Raw genomic sequence first — 14,699 nt, 5'->3', positions numbered from 1 at the left:
TTACTTAAATGTGGAAGGTTATAAGTGTCCAAGGATTTTTCCATTTCTTCTAGGTTCTCATGTTTTGTAGCATAAAGTTTTTCAAATTAGTCTCTGATTACCCTTTGGATCTCTGCAATTTCTGTCGTGATCTCCCCCTTTTCATTTCTAATACGGGTTATCAGATTTTTCTCTCTCTCTCTTTCTTTGTGAGTTTTGCCAATGGTCTATCAATCTTGTTTATTTTTTCAAAGAACCAACTTCTGCTTTCGTTGATCTTTCAGATTGCTTTTTGGTTTTCCACTTCATTGAGTTCTGCTTTCAGCTTTGTTATTTTCTTCTGTCTCCCTATTTTTGGTTCCTTTTGTTGGTCATTTTCTAATTTTTTTGAGCTGCGTCATTAAGTTATTCAGGTATACTCCTTCCTTCCTGATGTGTGCTTGTAGAGCTATAAATTTTTCTCTCAGGACCGCTTTTGCTGTGTCCCATAGATTCTGGCAGTTTGTGTCTTCATTATCATTTGTTTCCAGGAAAGTTTTGATTTCCTTTTTTATTTCATCTTGGACCCACTGGTTGTTCAGTAGCAGGGTGTTTAATTTCCAATTGTTAAAGTTTTTCTTCTGTGTGGCTTTGTAGTTCACATCTAATTTCAGAGCCTTGTGGTCAGCAAAGGTAGCCTGCAAGATTTCTATCCTCTTGATTTTATGGAGGTATGTTTTATGTGTCAGCATGTAGTCTATTCTGGAGAATGACCCATGTACATTGGAAAAAAATGTGTATCCATGTTTTTTGGGATGGAGTGTCCTGTATATATCTACTAGTCCTCTTCCATAACTCTTTTCAGGGCTAGTATGTTTTTGTTGGGTTTCAGTCTGGTTGACCTATCAAGTGTTGTTAGGGCCGTGTTGAGGTCTCCCACAATGATTGTGTTATTATTCTTCTTTCAGATTTGTCAGTAATTGTATTAGATAATTTCTGGTCTTTCATTGGGTGCATATATGTTTAATAGTCTGATTTCTTCCTGTTCCACCATCTTCTCTGCGGATGGTGTTTGCCTGCGAGGTTTCCCCATTGTCACGCTTGTAGTGTGGTTTTTCCCTGCTTGTTGTGGTGGGGTTCATTGATTAGAAAGAGTGTGTAGCCATGAAGCAAAGCGACCGCGCTCTTCTGCTGCCTCTAGTTGACAGTTCTCAGAGTGAACAAAGGCGCAGCAGGGCAGAGCCTCCACAGGTCAGAGACCTCAGCTTATTGGACAGCGACCCCCACAGCCAGAATATACTCACTCAGCCACTTCAAAATGCAGTTTTTTGGGGGGTGCAATCCCTAGGCCTCTGAGGAAACCTTCAGGGATTCAGAAGCACAGGCACAGGCAGACAGACGTAGAAGTTTCCCCTGAAGTCCTCAGAGTGAAAAAAGGCACAGCAGGGCAGAGCCTCCACAGGCCAGAGACCTCAGCTTATTGGACAGCAACCCCCACAGCCAGAATGCACTCACTCAGCCGCATCAAAATGCAGTTTTTCGGGGGTGTGCTCCCTAAAGAAACCTTCAGGGATTCAGAAGCACAGGCACAGGCAGACAGACGTAGAAGTTTCCCCTGAAGTCCTCAGAGTGAACAAAGGCACAGCAGGGCAGAGCCTCCACAGGCCAGAGACCTCAGCTTATTGGACAGCAACCCCCACAGCCAGAATGCACTCACTCAGCCGCATCAAAATGCAGTTTTTTGGGGGTGCGCTCCCTAGGCCTCTGAGGAAACCTTCGGGGATTCAGAAGCACAGGCACCATGTCATTCACTCTTGATGTCATTGAGCTGAGCTTGGACCTCTGGTTTGGAGGAAACCATAAAAATGAGGGAAGAAGGTCATGAGGGCACAGGAAAGAAAGCCAGCTCCAGGTCTTCCTGCCCAACAGCCCAGAGAAGTCTCTCACTTGGGTCTTGCTGAGCAGTTCTTCCAGATGATGGACATTTTCTTTGTCCTTTTCTTTTTCTTTTTGAAATTGTTCTAGAAGTTGGTTCTGCAGGAGCACCTGTTGTTTCAGTTCCTCATCCTGTGCTGTCAGCTCCCTATAAGTCGGCCAGGTGCTCTGGGAATTTGACCATGCACTGCTGCAGGTGGTGGACATTACATTTTTGAACTGCTGCTGGCGCAAGGTCAGAGCCTACTGGTCCTGATCTTTAATCATACCTGAAGTGAGGATGGGCAGCAGTGATAGCATGGTCCTCTGTTTGGACACGCAATGCTACTCCCATGTTCAATGCAGACAGGCATGGGACAATCTATTATTTCACTGTGCAAGCCCTGATGAAGTTTATCTTAAGACCTAAGACATTGGACTATGCTCTCTCTCAAGGCCAATGGCTCCAATTGTCATCTTTCCACTCCTAGGAACCTCCACCCTAGTTTAAGGGTCCTGAGTCTCAGTGCTGCTATGTGAACTGTGTGGTAAAGTGCATGTTAGTGCATTTCTGATATCATACAGTATCTTGCCTGCTTCCTCATCCTTGACTATTACCTGCAGGCCTTTATAACCTCGAGTCCCTGGCATCCTCACTCTCCATTTCCTGATCAAACTGCCAAGTTCTCTCTCTTGCATTTGGCCCCAGGGGCATGTCCTTCCAGCCCCTCAGTGGTACCTCTCACCTCTCGCCATGCTGCAGTAGGAATTACCTTCTTCTTAAGGTACACTATTTCTTCCTGCAGCAGGGCAACTTTGGCTGCCATCAGGTCTTGGTCTTCACACTGGAAGATACAGGTGAACCATTCAGCACCTCAAGAGACCCTCCTTTGTGTAATCATGTTCTATTGTGCAAATAGGGCTCTTTGATCTCTCTTTCCACTTGAAACAGGGTAAAGGAAGGTCAAACACTAAAGCTGAATAATCTCTCTGATGACACTATGTAATCTAACATGGCATATGGCAGATGAGTAGAGATACAAGAGCCTGGTTTTATTAGGTTTCCCAACAAGCGGATGAAAAGGGCTGCTGTTTTCCTTCTGATCCTGACTCAGTGCCAAAGGCCAAATTCACCCAAGAAACAGGAAGCATACTGAGGCAAATTCCTTCATATCAGACTGAGCATAACACTGGCATGAGGGGAACCAGTGATTTCTCTGGGTGTGATTCACCCACCCTTACTTCAAAGCCATACAGGGTAGGTCTTACTCCCTTGGACTTCTGGCAGTCCTGGACAGAAGCGATGTCCTGGCCATTGCCTGCTGTTCTTTTTTTAAAGCTTCTTGCCAGGGATAGGTCATGTTCTTTCTCATACTTTCTCAGCTACAGAAAAGCAAGGCAGTATATTTCTGACCTCATTTGACAATATAATGACAAAGTTCTTTATGAATTTTCACTAGAAAAGGACAGTGACATGACAGGATGTAGAATCCTCAATGACTATCAACTAAATTTGGCTCAAATTTGGGTGGGTAGTGGGGAGACATTTATATAATTTTACTTGCTTTCTCTAACTACAAACTCTGGGGGGCAAACCCATGGATTATGTAATGGAGAAGTGATCATCTGAGTCTTTGGATGGGGGTTGGTGCTTGTGGTGAGTCATATCTTGCTTAGATCTTGGTTATAGCCATTGTCACAGCTGGCCTCAGTCTTACCTCGGAAACCTGTGCTAAGCAGAATGCAAGTCAGGCCACTAAACCTCACCTCCCCAAGTTTTGTTGGCATCAAATGTTTTTTTCTCAGGAGAAGCTAGAAAATCTGGATAAATCAAGAGCCTATCGTCTATAACATCACCTGGAAGCAATCCTCTACCACGGAAGACCCTACCACTGCTCAGACATCGTCCTGCTGAAAAGAGACTTCCCTTAACAATGAGAAGACTTAACAACGACCTGCTTACAGGACAGGGCTTCCTGCATTGCCCTTTCATGGTGAGGTGAAACGAGAAGACACTCCACATCATGACTTCAATTTAGGATATGCAGATTCCAGAATCTTTAATACAGAAACATGATACCAACAACAGAGACTGTGTGAAAAGTGTGTTGGCACTACAGACAATGTCTTGGATCTCTTGGATCAGACGATAACTTGCCTGAAGCCTAGAGTTGGTCTTATGCCAGGAAACTTCAGGGGTAGGATCTCTTTGTATTTAGGCCAAAGTTATTCCTTTCCATGCCTCTCATATTTTGGTGGGCCTATGCAAACAACAATTGCCACTCTAACACCGTTTTTACTGTGCTCCTTTGACTCTAATCCTTAAAATGCACCCACTTAAAATTTGAGGTTAAATGCACCCACTTAAAATTTGAGGTTAACTTAAGCTAATATGCATGTACATGGAAATGTAAAAAATACTATGCCTCTAATGTTTAAGGAGTTACATAAGTTTTATGGCTTTATATTGCCTTGTGTGCTGTTAAGAAATATTATAATGTGCTACAATCTGGGGACTTGAGGGACAAAGTAATTGTACATGGATTCTGTTTTATTTATCTTAACGTTCTTTGGCTGAAAGTTCAAAGTTAAGATATCAGCAAGGGGACTTCTTCTGAGAATTATGTTATGGCTGAGTGTCCTTCCACTGTAACTTTACCTTGTCCTCTTTCTTTGCATCTTTTGTTCTCATAATTCAAAATTAAAAAATTTAAAAAAAGAGCCTATAGTCTATGGCACTCTCAATTACTCGAACTTCACTTCAGAGGGTCAGTCCTAAATTCACTCCAGAAAGCCTACCTAATAGTATAAAATGAGAGTGGGAGGGCAAGACATTTAGAATAAAATGCCCAAATTCATCGAGTAATAAAGATAGGAATAAACTGAATGAAAATTGTATTCATTGGAGGAGTGATATAGTGTTAGGGAGGTTTGAGGGACCTGCCTCAAATCCTGTGCACCAACATAGTGCACCAATATCTTATCTAGTGATATCTCTGAGCCCATTTTATTGTGGGCACCAAACAAAACTGTCAGATTAATTCTTTATGCTTTGGGCCCAATGAAGTCCAAACACAAAACATATAAGGTAGTAAGTTTCTATAGCCTCCCATTTGACACTGTAACACCTGAGAAAAATAAAGATGAAACTCTAGGTAGGTCCTTGTGGAAATGGGTAAATGGTCCAAGGACAGGCTCTAGTCCAGGGGGACATTCCTGATTCCTCCTTCTCTGAGTTCACAGAGGATACTTTATGAATATTAACCACAGTTTTGGAGCACTGAGCTAAATGAAGTCTGGCTTTGGGGAAGGATTGAGGGAATGGGTCCAGTAGAGGGGATCCTTGAGGGGTCACCGGCCTATTGCAAAGGCAACAGGACCATGACAGCACCTTAGGCTTGTCCAGCCATCTCACCCAGATCTTGATTTCTTACTATTTTTTGGGTCTAGCCAATTGCATTTGCCACTTCTCTTTGAGGAGCTTATTGTGGGATCAGGTTTGAAAAGAGGATTGGGAGAGGATTTGGGGATCTATATTGTCCAATAAATGGGTCTCCACCAGGAATCCTCCACAACAAACGACGTTTCCACAGAGATGGAAAGATGCAATATGTATGTCAGCTCGTGGGCGTAGCTCAAGATCTCGAACCTCATTGGCCAGCGAGAAATCCAGAACTCTGCATGTGCCTGAACCTCACCTCCTGTCAGTGGGGATGATGACAGCATAATAGGGACTGACCTGCGCCTGCCTCTCATGAGCCTGGACAGGTATGAGAGATGCTCTTCAGCCACCCTGCTCTCTCTCCCCAGCATAGGGGATTTGGAATGCCAATGCCCAGCATGGAAGACAGGAGTGTCCCCAGAGGGAAAACAACTATTTTCTTGAACAGACCAGTCCTGCCTCTCCCTAGCTCAGCCCAAGATCGAGTCCTTTTCAGGAATCAATTCTTGGGATTCTCACCCTTGACTCCTTCCCTGTAGGTCTTTTCCATCCAGATTTTTTTTCATCATTTTATTCTGAACATTCAATAAAATTTTATAAATAACATTTACTATTAGGAGGGAAGGAGAAGAAAACAGGAAAGGAAGGAAGAAAGATGAGCGGAGAGAAGGTGAGAGGGAGAAAGGAAGGAAGGATGATTTTGAGCACTCTTTTGTGAGAACCCAAAAAGCATTGGGCTGTCCAGTGCTTCTAAGACCTCTATAGTAGTGTAAGTTGTGTGGTGACAAAGAATATTTTAGGTGCTGGAGTGAAACTCTAATGGGTAGGGTATTTGCATTCCATGAAGCCTATCAGGGCTTTATCTCCAGCATCCCATAAGTTCTCTGAGCATTGCTTGAAGTAATTCTTGAGCCAGGCATAACTTCTGAGCATTATCATTGGGTGTTGTTCAAGCTATCCTCAAATTTTTCTTTTAATTTTAACTTTATTATCCTTCTCTTGTTGTTAGGGCTTGGCATCACATACTCTTCTTGGCTTTGATTCATATTTTCTTTCTTTTTTTTTTTTATAAATCTTTAAGTACCATGATTACAAGCATGTTTTGTAGTTGGGTTTCAGTTATAAACAGAATACCCCCCTTCACCAGTGCAACATTCCAATGTCCCCCTTCCTCCCCCTCCCCTGCCTGTATTTGCGACAGGCATTCTACTTCTCTCACTTGTTGTCACACCCGGCAGCGCTCAGGGGTTCCTCCTGGCTCTATGCTCATAAATCAGTCCCAGCAGGCTCAGGGGACAATATGGAATACCAGGATTCAAACCACTGTCCTTCTGAATGCAAGACAAATGCTCTACCTCCATGCTATCTCTCTGGCCCCATACTTCTCTCATTTTTAACATTGTCATGCTAGTTGTTAATGTAGTTATTTCCCTAATAGCATTCACTACACTTTGTGGTGAGGTTCAAAGTGTGAGCTGGTCCTTCTGGACCTTCCAACCCTTAAATCTATTATCTCTGGGCCTTGTTACAGTAATGTCTTTAATTTTTCTTAAAACCCTTAGATGAGTGAGACTATTCTGTGTCTATTTCTCTCCCTCTGACTTATTTCACTTGACATAATAGATTCCATGTACATCCATGTATAGGAAAATATCATGATTTCATCTCTCCTGATGGCTGCATAAGATTCCATTGTGTATATGTACCACAGTTTCTTTAGCCATTTATCTGTTGAAGGGCATCTTGGTTGTTTCCAGAATCTGGCTATTGTAAATAGTGCTGCAATGAATATAGGTGTGAGGAAGGGATTTTTGTATTGTATTTTTATGTTCTTAGTGTATATCCCTAGGAGTGGAATAGCTGTATTATATGGGAGTTCAATTTCCAGGTTGTTGAGGTATCTCCATATTGTTTTTCATAAAGGCTGGACTAGATGGCATTCCCACCAACAGTGAGTAAGAGTTTCTTTCCACATCCCTGTCAGCACTGATTGTTCTTTGTGATGTGTGCCAGTCTCTGTGATGTGAGATGGTACCTCGTTGTTTTGATTTGCATCTCCCTGATGATTAGTGATGTGGAGCATGTTTTCATGTGTCTTTTGGCCATTTATATTTCTTCTTTGAGGAAGCGTCTTTCATTTCTTCTCATTTTTTGATGGGGTTATATATTTTTTCTTATTAAATTCTGTCAGCACCTTGTGTATTTTGAGATTAGCACCTTATCTGATGGGTACTGGGTGAATAGTTTCTCCCATTCTATGGGTGGCTTTTGTATCTTAGGCACTATTTCCTTTGAAGTGCAAAAGCTTCTCAGTTTAATATATTCCCATCTGTTTATCTCTTCATCCATTTGTTTGGAGAGTGCTGTTTTCTCCTTGAAGATGCCTGTAGTATCAATGTCATATAGTGTTTTACCTTCATGTTGCTCTATACACCTTATGGTTTCAGGGATAATATCAAGGTCTTTAATACAGTTGGATTTGATCTTCATGCATGGTGTTAGATGCGAGTATGAATTCACTTTTTTTGCAAGTGGCTAACCAGTTGTGCCAACACCACTTGTTGAAGAGGCTATCCTTGCTCCATTTTATATTTCTTGTCCCTTTATCAATTATTAGTTTACTGTATGTCTGGAATAGTCTGTGAATACTCAAGTCTTTCCACTGATCTGAGTATCTGTCTTTATTCCAATACCATGCTGTTTTGATCATTGCTGTGTAATACAGTTTAAAATTGGGGAAAGTAATGTCTCCCATATTCCTTTTCCCAAGGATTGCTTTAGATATTCGTGAGAGTTTATTGTTACAAATTAATTTCAGGAGTGTTTGATCCACTTCTTTGAAAAATGTCATGGGTATCTTTAGAGGGATTGCATTAAATCTATACAACTCTTTTGGGGAATATTTCCATTTTAATTATATTAATCCTGCCAATCCAAGAGCATGATATGTGTCTTCATTTTCTTGTGTCCTCTCTTATTTCTGGAAGCAAGGTTTTGTAGTTTTCTTTGTATAGGTCCTTCACCTCTTTGGCTAAGTTGACCCCAAGATATTTGAGTTTGTGGGGCACTAATGTGAATGGGATTTTTTTGGGGGGGGAGGGTGTCACACCCGGCAGCACTCAGGGGTTACTCCTGGCTCTATGCTCAGAAATTGCTCCTGGCAGCCTCGGGAGACCATATGGGATGCCAGGATTCGAACCACCGTCCTTCTGCATCTAAGGCAAACACCTTACCACTGTGCTATCTGTCCGTCCCAATGGGATTGCTTTTTAATGTTCATTTCTTCTCTATCATTATTAGTGTATAGGAAGGCCATTGACTTTTGTGTGTTAATTTTGTAGCCTGCCACTTTGCTATATGAATCTATTGTTTCTAGAAGGTTTTTGGAGAATCTTTAGGGTTTTCTAAATATGTTATTATATCATCTGCAAACAGTGAAAGCTTGACTTCTTCCTTACCTATCTGGATGCCCTGATATCTTTTTCTTCCCTAATTGCTATTGTAATTACTTCCGGTACTATGTTGAATAGGAGTGGTGAGAGAGGGCAGCCTTGTCTTGTACCAGATTTGGGGGGAAAGTTTATCTTCATTACTAATATTTGCCATTGGTTTCTGGTACATGGCCTTGACTATATTTAGAAAAGTTCCTTTCATTCCCATCTTGCTGAGAGTGGGTGTTGGACCTTATTGAATGCTTTCTCTGCATCTATTGATATGACAATATGATTTTTGTTTTTCTTTTTGTTGATATGGTGTATTATGTTGATTGATTTACAGATGTTGAACCATCCTTGCATTCCTGGCATGAAACTTACTTGGTCGTAGTGAATGACCTTCTTGATGATGCCCTGAATTCTATTTGCCGAAATTTTATTGAGGGTCTTTGCATCTATGTTCATCAGGTATATTGTTCTGTAATTTTCTTTTTGGCAGCATCTCTGTCTGCTTTTATTCTTTTTTGAACAGCATGCCTTATTTATAAGCCTGCTTGGTAGAAAAAATAACTTCAACCCACAAATACTCAAGCCATAAAAAGTTAGCCATAGAAACCACACTTTCTTAAAGCATAAGAGAAAAGAGAGTGTGAGGAAGGGAAGGAGAGGGAAGAAAAAGCCTTTCCACAGTTCTAAGAGGAGGGCCGAGGAAGTGAAGAAGGAATGTGAGATGGTAACTAGGACATTGGTAGCAGGAAATGGGCATTGGTGAAAGGTTTTGAACATTGTATGATGTGATCTTAATCATGAATAAATTTATGACCATAGTTTATCTATCTACATAGATTATATATAATCATACTTATAATATATAAGATATATTTTTATTTTTAGTGCTGCAATTTTAATAATATCTTTATTTAAGCACTATGATTACAAACATGTCTTACTTGGGTTTCAATCATAAAAAGAATCCCCCCTTCACCAGTGCAACCTTCCAGTCATCAAAGACCCTCATCTTCCTCCTACTCCATCCTTGCCTATATTTGAGACAAGCATTCTACTTCTTTCACTTATTAACATTGTTTTTAAATTTTTATGTGAATCTAAAATATTTATATATAATACATTACATTTATATATAATACATTAAAATACATAAAATAGAAAATATAAAAATATTTATATTTTCAAAAGGCCAAGGTTCTGGAGTGATAGTACAATTAGTAAGGCCTTGTTTTCCATGCCAACGTAGGTTTAATACTTGGCATCCCATAGTGTCCCCTAATCTCATCAGGAGTGATTTCTCAGTGCACAAATAGGAGTAACCTTGAGTGCAGCAGTGTGTGACTCAGAAACAAACAAAAAAAAAACTATTGGCCACAAAAATGATTCTGCTTAGTTCTGATGAAAAGAGTGATAGCAAAAGCTAAGAAAAGTTTTAAAAATGTCAGGAATTGTGCTAAGTGTGTAATAGGCATTTTCTTCACTGGAGAGGGGTGTTTGTACTTAGACAAACCTAGTGGTAGCCTACTATACCCTGATGAGCTAGCCTACTAGAGCTATAGATGAGAGCATACTATACCTATGAGAGAGGGAGAGATCAATAGGTATGTAGGTAAGTAGATAGATGAGAGATAGATTGTAGATAGATAAAATAATAGATATAGATAGCTGATACATAGCTAGCTGATAAGTAGATAAAGGATGATAATAGAGATAATAAATATAAAGATAGAGAGAGAGATAATGTGTTTGGACTCTAGAAACTGAGAGAATACCATTGGGACCAGGTTAGTGTTCAAAAGTATGTTGGGTTGGGCTGGTCTTTTTCTGTGTGAGACTCTCTAGAATGAGGTCATCTCAGAAATTCCAGATGGCACTCCCACCAATGTTTCTAATGATTTCTGTAGAGATCGTGGGATTGAGTTTCACTGAATCTCATTGAACTCAATGTTCATTTTAGACTCGTTATTGCAGTCTGAGATTGAGATAACTATTGTATCAGCCTTTTATATGGGTTGTATGGGGAAGGAATAATAGTTTTCATCTGAGATAGTTCTTGACACTCCTAAATACAAAGGATCCTGTTAACAGAGAAAGAGAGGATGAGCACAAAGCAAAGACAAATGATGATGACAACTTCTGCAAGGAAAGGGGGTTTCTTCATACATGTCAGTAATGATGGGGCCTGTGAACCCTCCCAAGACACAAGAAGCATCCGACTACTCTCTGGACTACTTTCTCAACGTTTTGGAAATGAGAGCGCTTGAAGTTGAATTGTTCATTTTGGTGTGAAAAAACATTACTGACAATTTTGGGTTTTTATTTTTAGATATATAAACCATTTAGATATATAAAACCATTCTCTTTGGTTCTAAAATGCACTTTATATGTTTAATTTGGATAGTTTTGTATGTAACCTCATGCTTGATAACTATATATGTTCTCTATATGCCACATGAAGTAAGGAAAAAGAAATGAGTAGGTGCGATTGTGTTCCTGATGGTGTGCAGAATGCTAAACCAATTTTAAGTGTTTCATTTTAAAGCATCAAGTTCAGAAAGTTACCACAGCATGTTAATTGTCTTGCCATGTGGCTGATCTTGGTTCAATTCTTGGCACAATGTATGATCCTCTAAACACTTCCAGAGTCATTCCTGAACACAGCCAGAAGCAGTCAAATGAGGCCCCCAAATAGCAAATAAAACAGATAAAATCAGAGCTGGGAGTGGTTATGGTGAATATCTAGCATGGCAAGTGTTTGGAGTCATTTTGTATATTTACATAGGAGTTGTCCCATCTGCTAGCATTTGACTCTGATACTCATTCCTCTGAACCTCCTAGGGAATCTCTGCCTCCTCAATTGACTCGCCTGAGTGCAAAAAATTTGCTGCCAGATATTTCAGGAGGTAACTGCTTCTTTTATACCAACTACCACTTCTTCTGTCTTCTGTTCCACAGAAATGATGGACTCATTTGCTCTTGAATTCTTTCATATCTTGGCGTTTTATACCTATTTATAAATTGCACAATAGCATTTAGTTGCTTGTCAAGTATGCCACTGCAAGGATATTGTTAACATATGTGTGATAGATACTACATTTGTCAATATTGTGATATAAACAAAAAGTAATAATATAAAAAGAAGAAAATACCTGTTTTTGTCATTTAGATTTTCATCTCAGTGTAGATGATGGTAGTTTCAAAACAAATATGGCTGTGTTTGTATTGCACAAATGTAAATAGGTTTAGTTACTGGCAACCCAAATAGTCATCTAGGCTTTTACATGAGCATTTATGAGCACAATAAGTTGTGGCCCAAGAGTGGAAAGAAAAATTATGACAGGCAACGGAAGAAACATATAATTCTTCCTCCATGATTGTGGAATACCCCATAAATACAGGTGTTTCAAATACTTGTATTAATGTATAGTTTAATTTTGGGGCTGGTGAGGTGGTGCTAGAGGTAAGCCTTGCAAGCACTAGACAAGGAAGGACCGCAGTTTGATCCCCTGGAGTCCTATATGGTCCCCCCAAGCCAGGGGCAATTTCTGAGCGCTTAGCCAGGAGTAATCCCTGAGCATCAAACGGGTGTGGCCAAAAAACCCCCCAAAAATGTATAGTTTAATTTTTTTTGAATTTTTATTTTTAATTATGAGAACAAGGGTGCAAAGAAAGAGGACAAGGTAAAGTTACAGTGGAAGGACAATAACCCATAACATAATTCTCAGAAGTCCCCTTGCTGATATCTTAACTTTGAAATTTCAGCCAAAGAACATTAAGATAAATAAGACAGAATCCATGTACAATTACTTTGTCCCTCAAGTCCCCAGATTGTAACACATTATAATATTTCTTAACAGTACACAAGACAATCTAAAGCCATAAAACTTATGTAACTTCTTAAACATTACAGGCATAGTATTTTCTTACATTTCCATATACATGCATATTAGCTTAAGTTAACCTCAAATTTTAAGTTAGTTCTTTTTAAGGATTAGAGTCAAAGGAGCACAGTAAAAATGGTGTTAGAGTGGCAATTGTTGTTTGCATAGGCCCACCAAAATATGAGGGACATGGAAAGAAATAACCTTGGCCTAAGTACAATGAGACCAGACCCCTGAAGTTTCCTGGCACAAGACCAAGTCTAGGCTCCAGGCAAGCTAGATCGTCCAATCCAATACATTGTCTGTAGTGCCAACACACTTTTATTTTTCACACAGTCTCTGTTGTTGGTATCATGTTTCTGTATTAAAGATCCTGGAATCTGCATATCTTACATTGAAGTCAGGATGTGGAGCATCCTCTCCTTTCACCTCACAATCAAAGGGCAATGCAGGGAGCCCTGTCCTGTAAAGCAGGTCGTTGTTGTTGTTAAGTCTTCTCAGTGTTAAGGGAAGTCTCTTTTGAGCAGGTCGAAGTCTGAGCAGTGTAGGTCTTCCGTGGTAAAGGAATGCTTCCAGGTGATGTTATAGACCAGCCTGGATGTTTTGTGGATGGCTTCCCTGGTTCAGGGGAGAATGGATTATGCCCTTTCTTCTGAGGTCTATGCCAGGTCGTTATGTCAATGTTCGGGGTGTAAGGTCCCTTTGCACTACAAGATTTGTGTGTTCCAATCTCTATTAGATAGGATCTTATTTGTATGTATAGTATTTTCCCATTTTAATGTGCCTATGCAAATAAGAAGCAATGCCACGTGGTGTTATTGGCGCATATGGGGGCCATAAGAACAATTCCAATGATTCCCATGACATGGTTCAATCATAAGCATTAAACTGGGGGACTCTTCCACCAAAATTCCTTGTTAAATAGCTCAAAAAGAGAAGATAAAAAGTGGTTAGAATCATCACTGTATAAGACAACATTTAGTAAGAATTATAGCTGTCAGAGAAAAAACACAAAATATTCTAAAGAAATATGTGTCCATTTTATGTATCTTGAAACAGTTTGGGGTTGTCACACACAATGCACAGCTTTGGACTGTGATTAGGATTGTACACTACTGAAGTTAAAAAGAGTAATGTAGGTTAGTGATGTTTGAGAGGGGGTTAGAGAGTTAAGGAGTAAAAAAGAGCTTTGTAGGGGTGTGGGAAAGGGCAGAATACAAAGTGAACATTCTGTATACGCAAAACATAACATAAGAATAAGGAATATTCTGAATACATGAAGTACGCGTGGGGGCGTGAGCCCCCGCAGCGGTTCTGTAGTTTTTGGATGCCTAGGGAGAAATTTCTCACCCCCTCCCCCCAGGGCCCGATTAACCAGGCGTGGCCCTGAAGACCTGCCTGGTGTGGGGGAAATCTTGTTCACCTGGACTAAGTGGTCAGCCCAGGGGTCCTATGGCTAGCTGTCCTGCCCAGAGCCCCCATCATACCAGTCAAAGGCACACGAAATCCTGGCATGTGGAGTGTTCTGAGCCCAGCCGAGCCTCTGTAGTTTTTGGATGCCTAGGGAGGAATTTCTCACCCCCTCCCCCCAGTATAGTTTAATTTTAATATCACCCACTTGGTTATATAATTTGCCAACTTTTGATAACTTGTTGAAATATGTAAACATTAACAAAATTCAATATTATAATATTTCAGTCATCCTATAAAGAGTCTTTATGCCAATTTTAATCACCTACCCATTCTTCCTCAGTTCTATGAACCCAACAATTCTTTGTGTCTATAGTATGTTGCCATGGACTTCTCAAAGAGATGCTAACAGCTACTATATAGAAGATTTTGTTTTACACAATTAACAGGAGTTTGCTTGGGTTAGTCCAATTATGTAACATATATTAGCAGATTCTCTTAAATTATCATAGGAACACACAACGTTTTAGTTCTCCTTTTCCAGGAAGTAGTCACTTGGTTCTTATCTATAAGTCACAAAGTTCTGCATATCTGAATACAAGGCATGAGTGTCTGTGTTGGATATATATCTAGGAGTTGAGCTTTTGGGGA

The 14,699-nt window shown here is 40.2% G+C and overlaps 1 protein-coding gene across 1 annotated transcript in view; it reads right to left on the bottom strand.

Moving 5' to 3' along the window:
• Positions 1–1,762: 1,762 nt before the first annotated feature.
• Positions 1,763–14,699, bottom strand: part of LOC126016393 (uncharacterized) — a 31,616-nt gene continuing 18,679 nt past the window's right edge. The window contains 2 exon segments of the mRNA XM_049778967.1: positions 1,763–1,800; positions 2,612–2,717. Coding sequence (XP_049634924.1) covers positions 1,763–1,800; positions 2,612–2,717 — 144 coding nt within the window.

Source organism: Suncus etruscus, chromosome 8, assembly GCF_024139225.1.
Source record: "Suncus etruscus isolate mSunEtr1 chromosome 8, mSunEtr1.pri.cur, whole genome shotgun sequence".
NCBI lineage: Eukaryota > Metazoa > Chordata > Mammalia > Eulipotyphla > Soricidae > Suncus > Suncus etruscus.
This window is presented reverse-complemented; position numbering and strand designations above follow the sequence as displayed.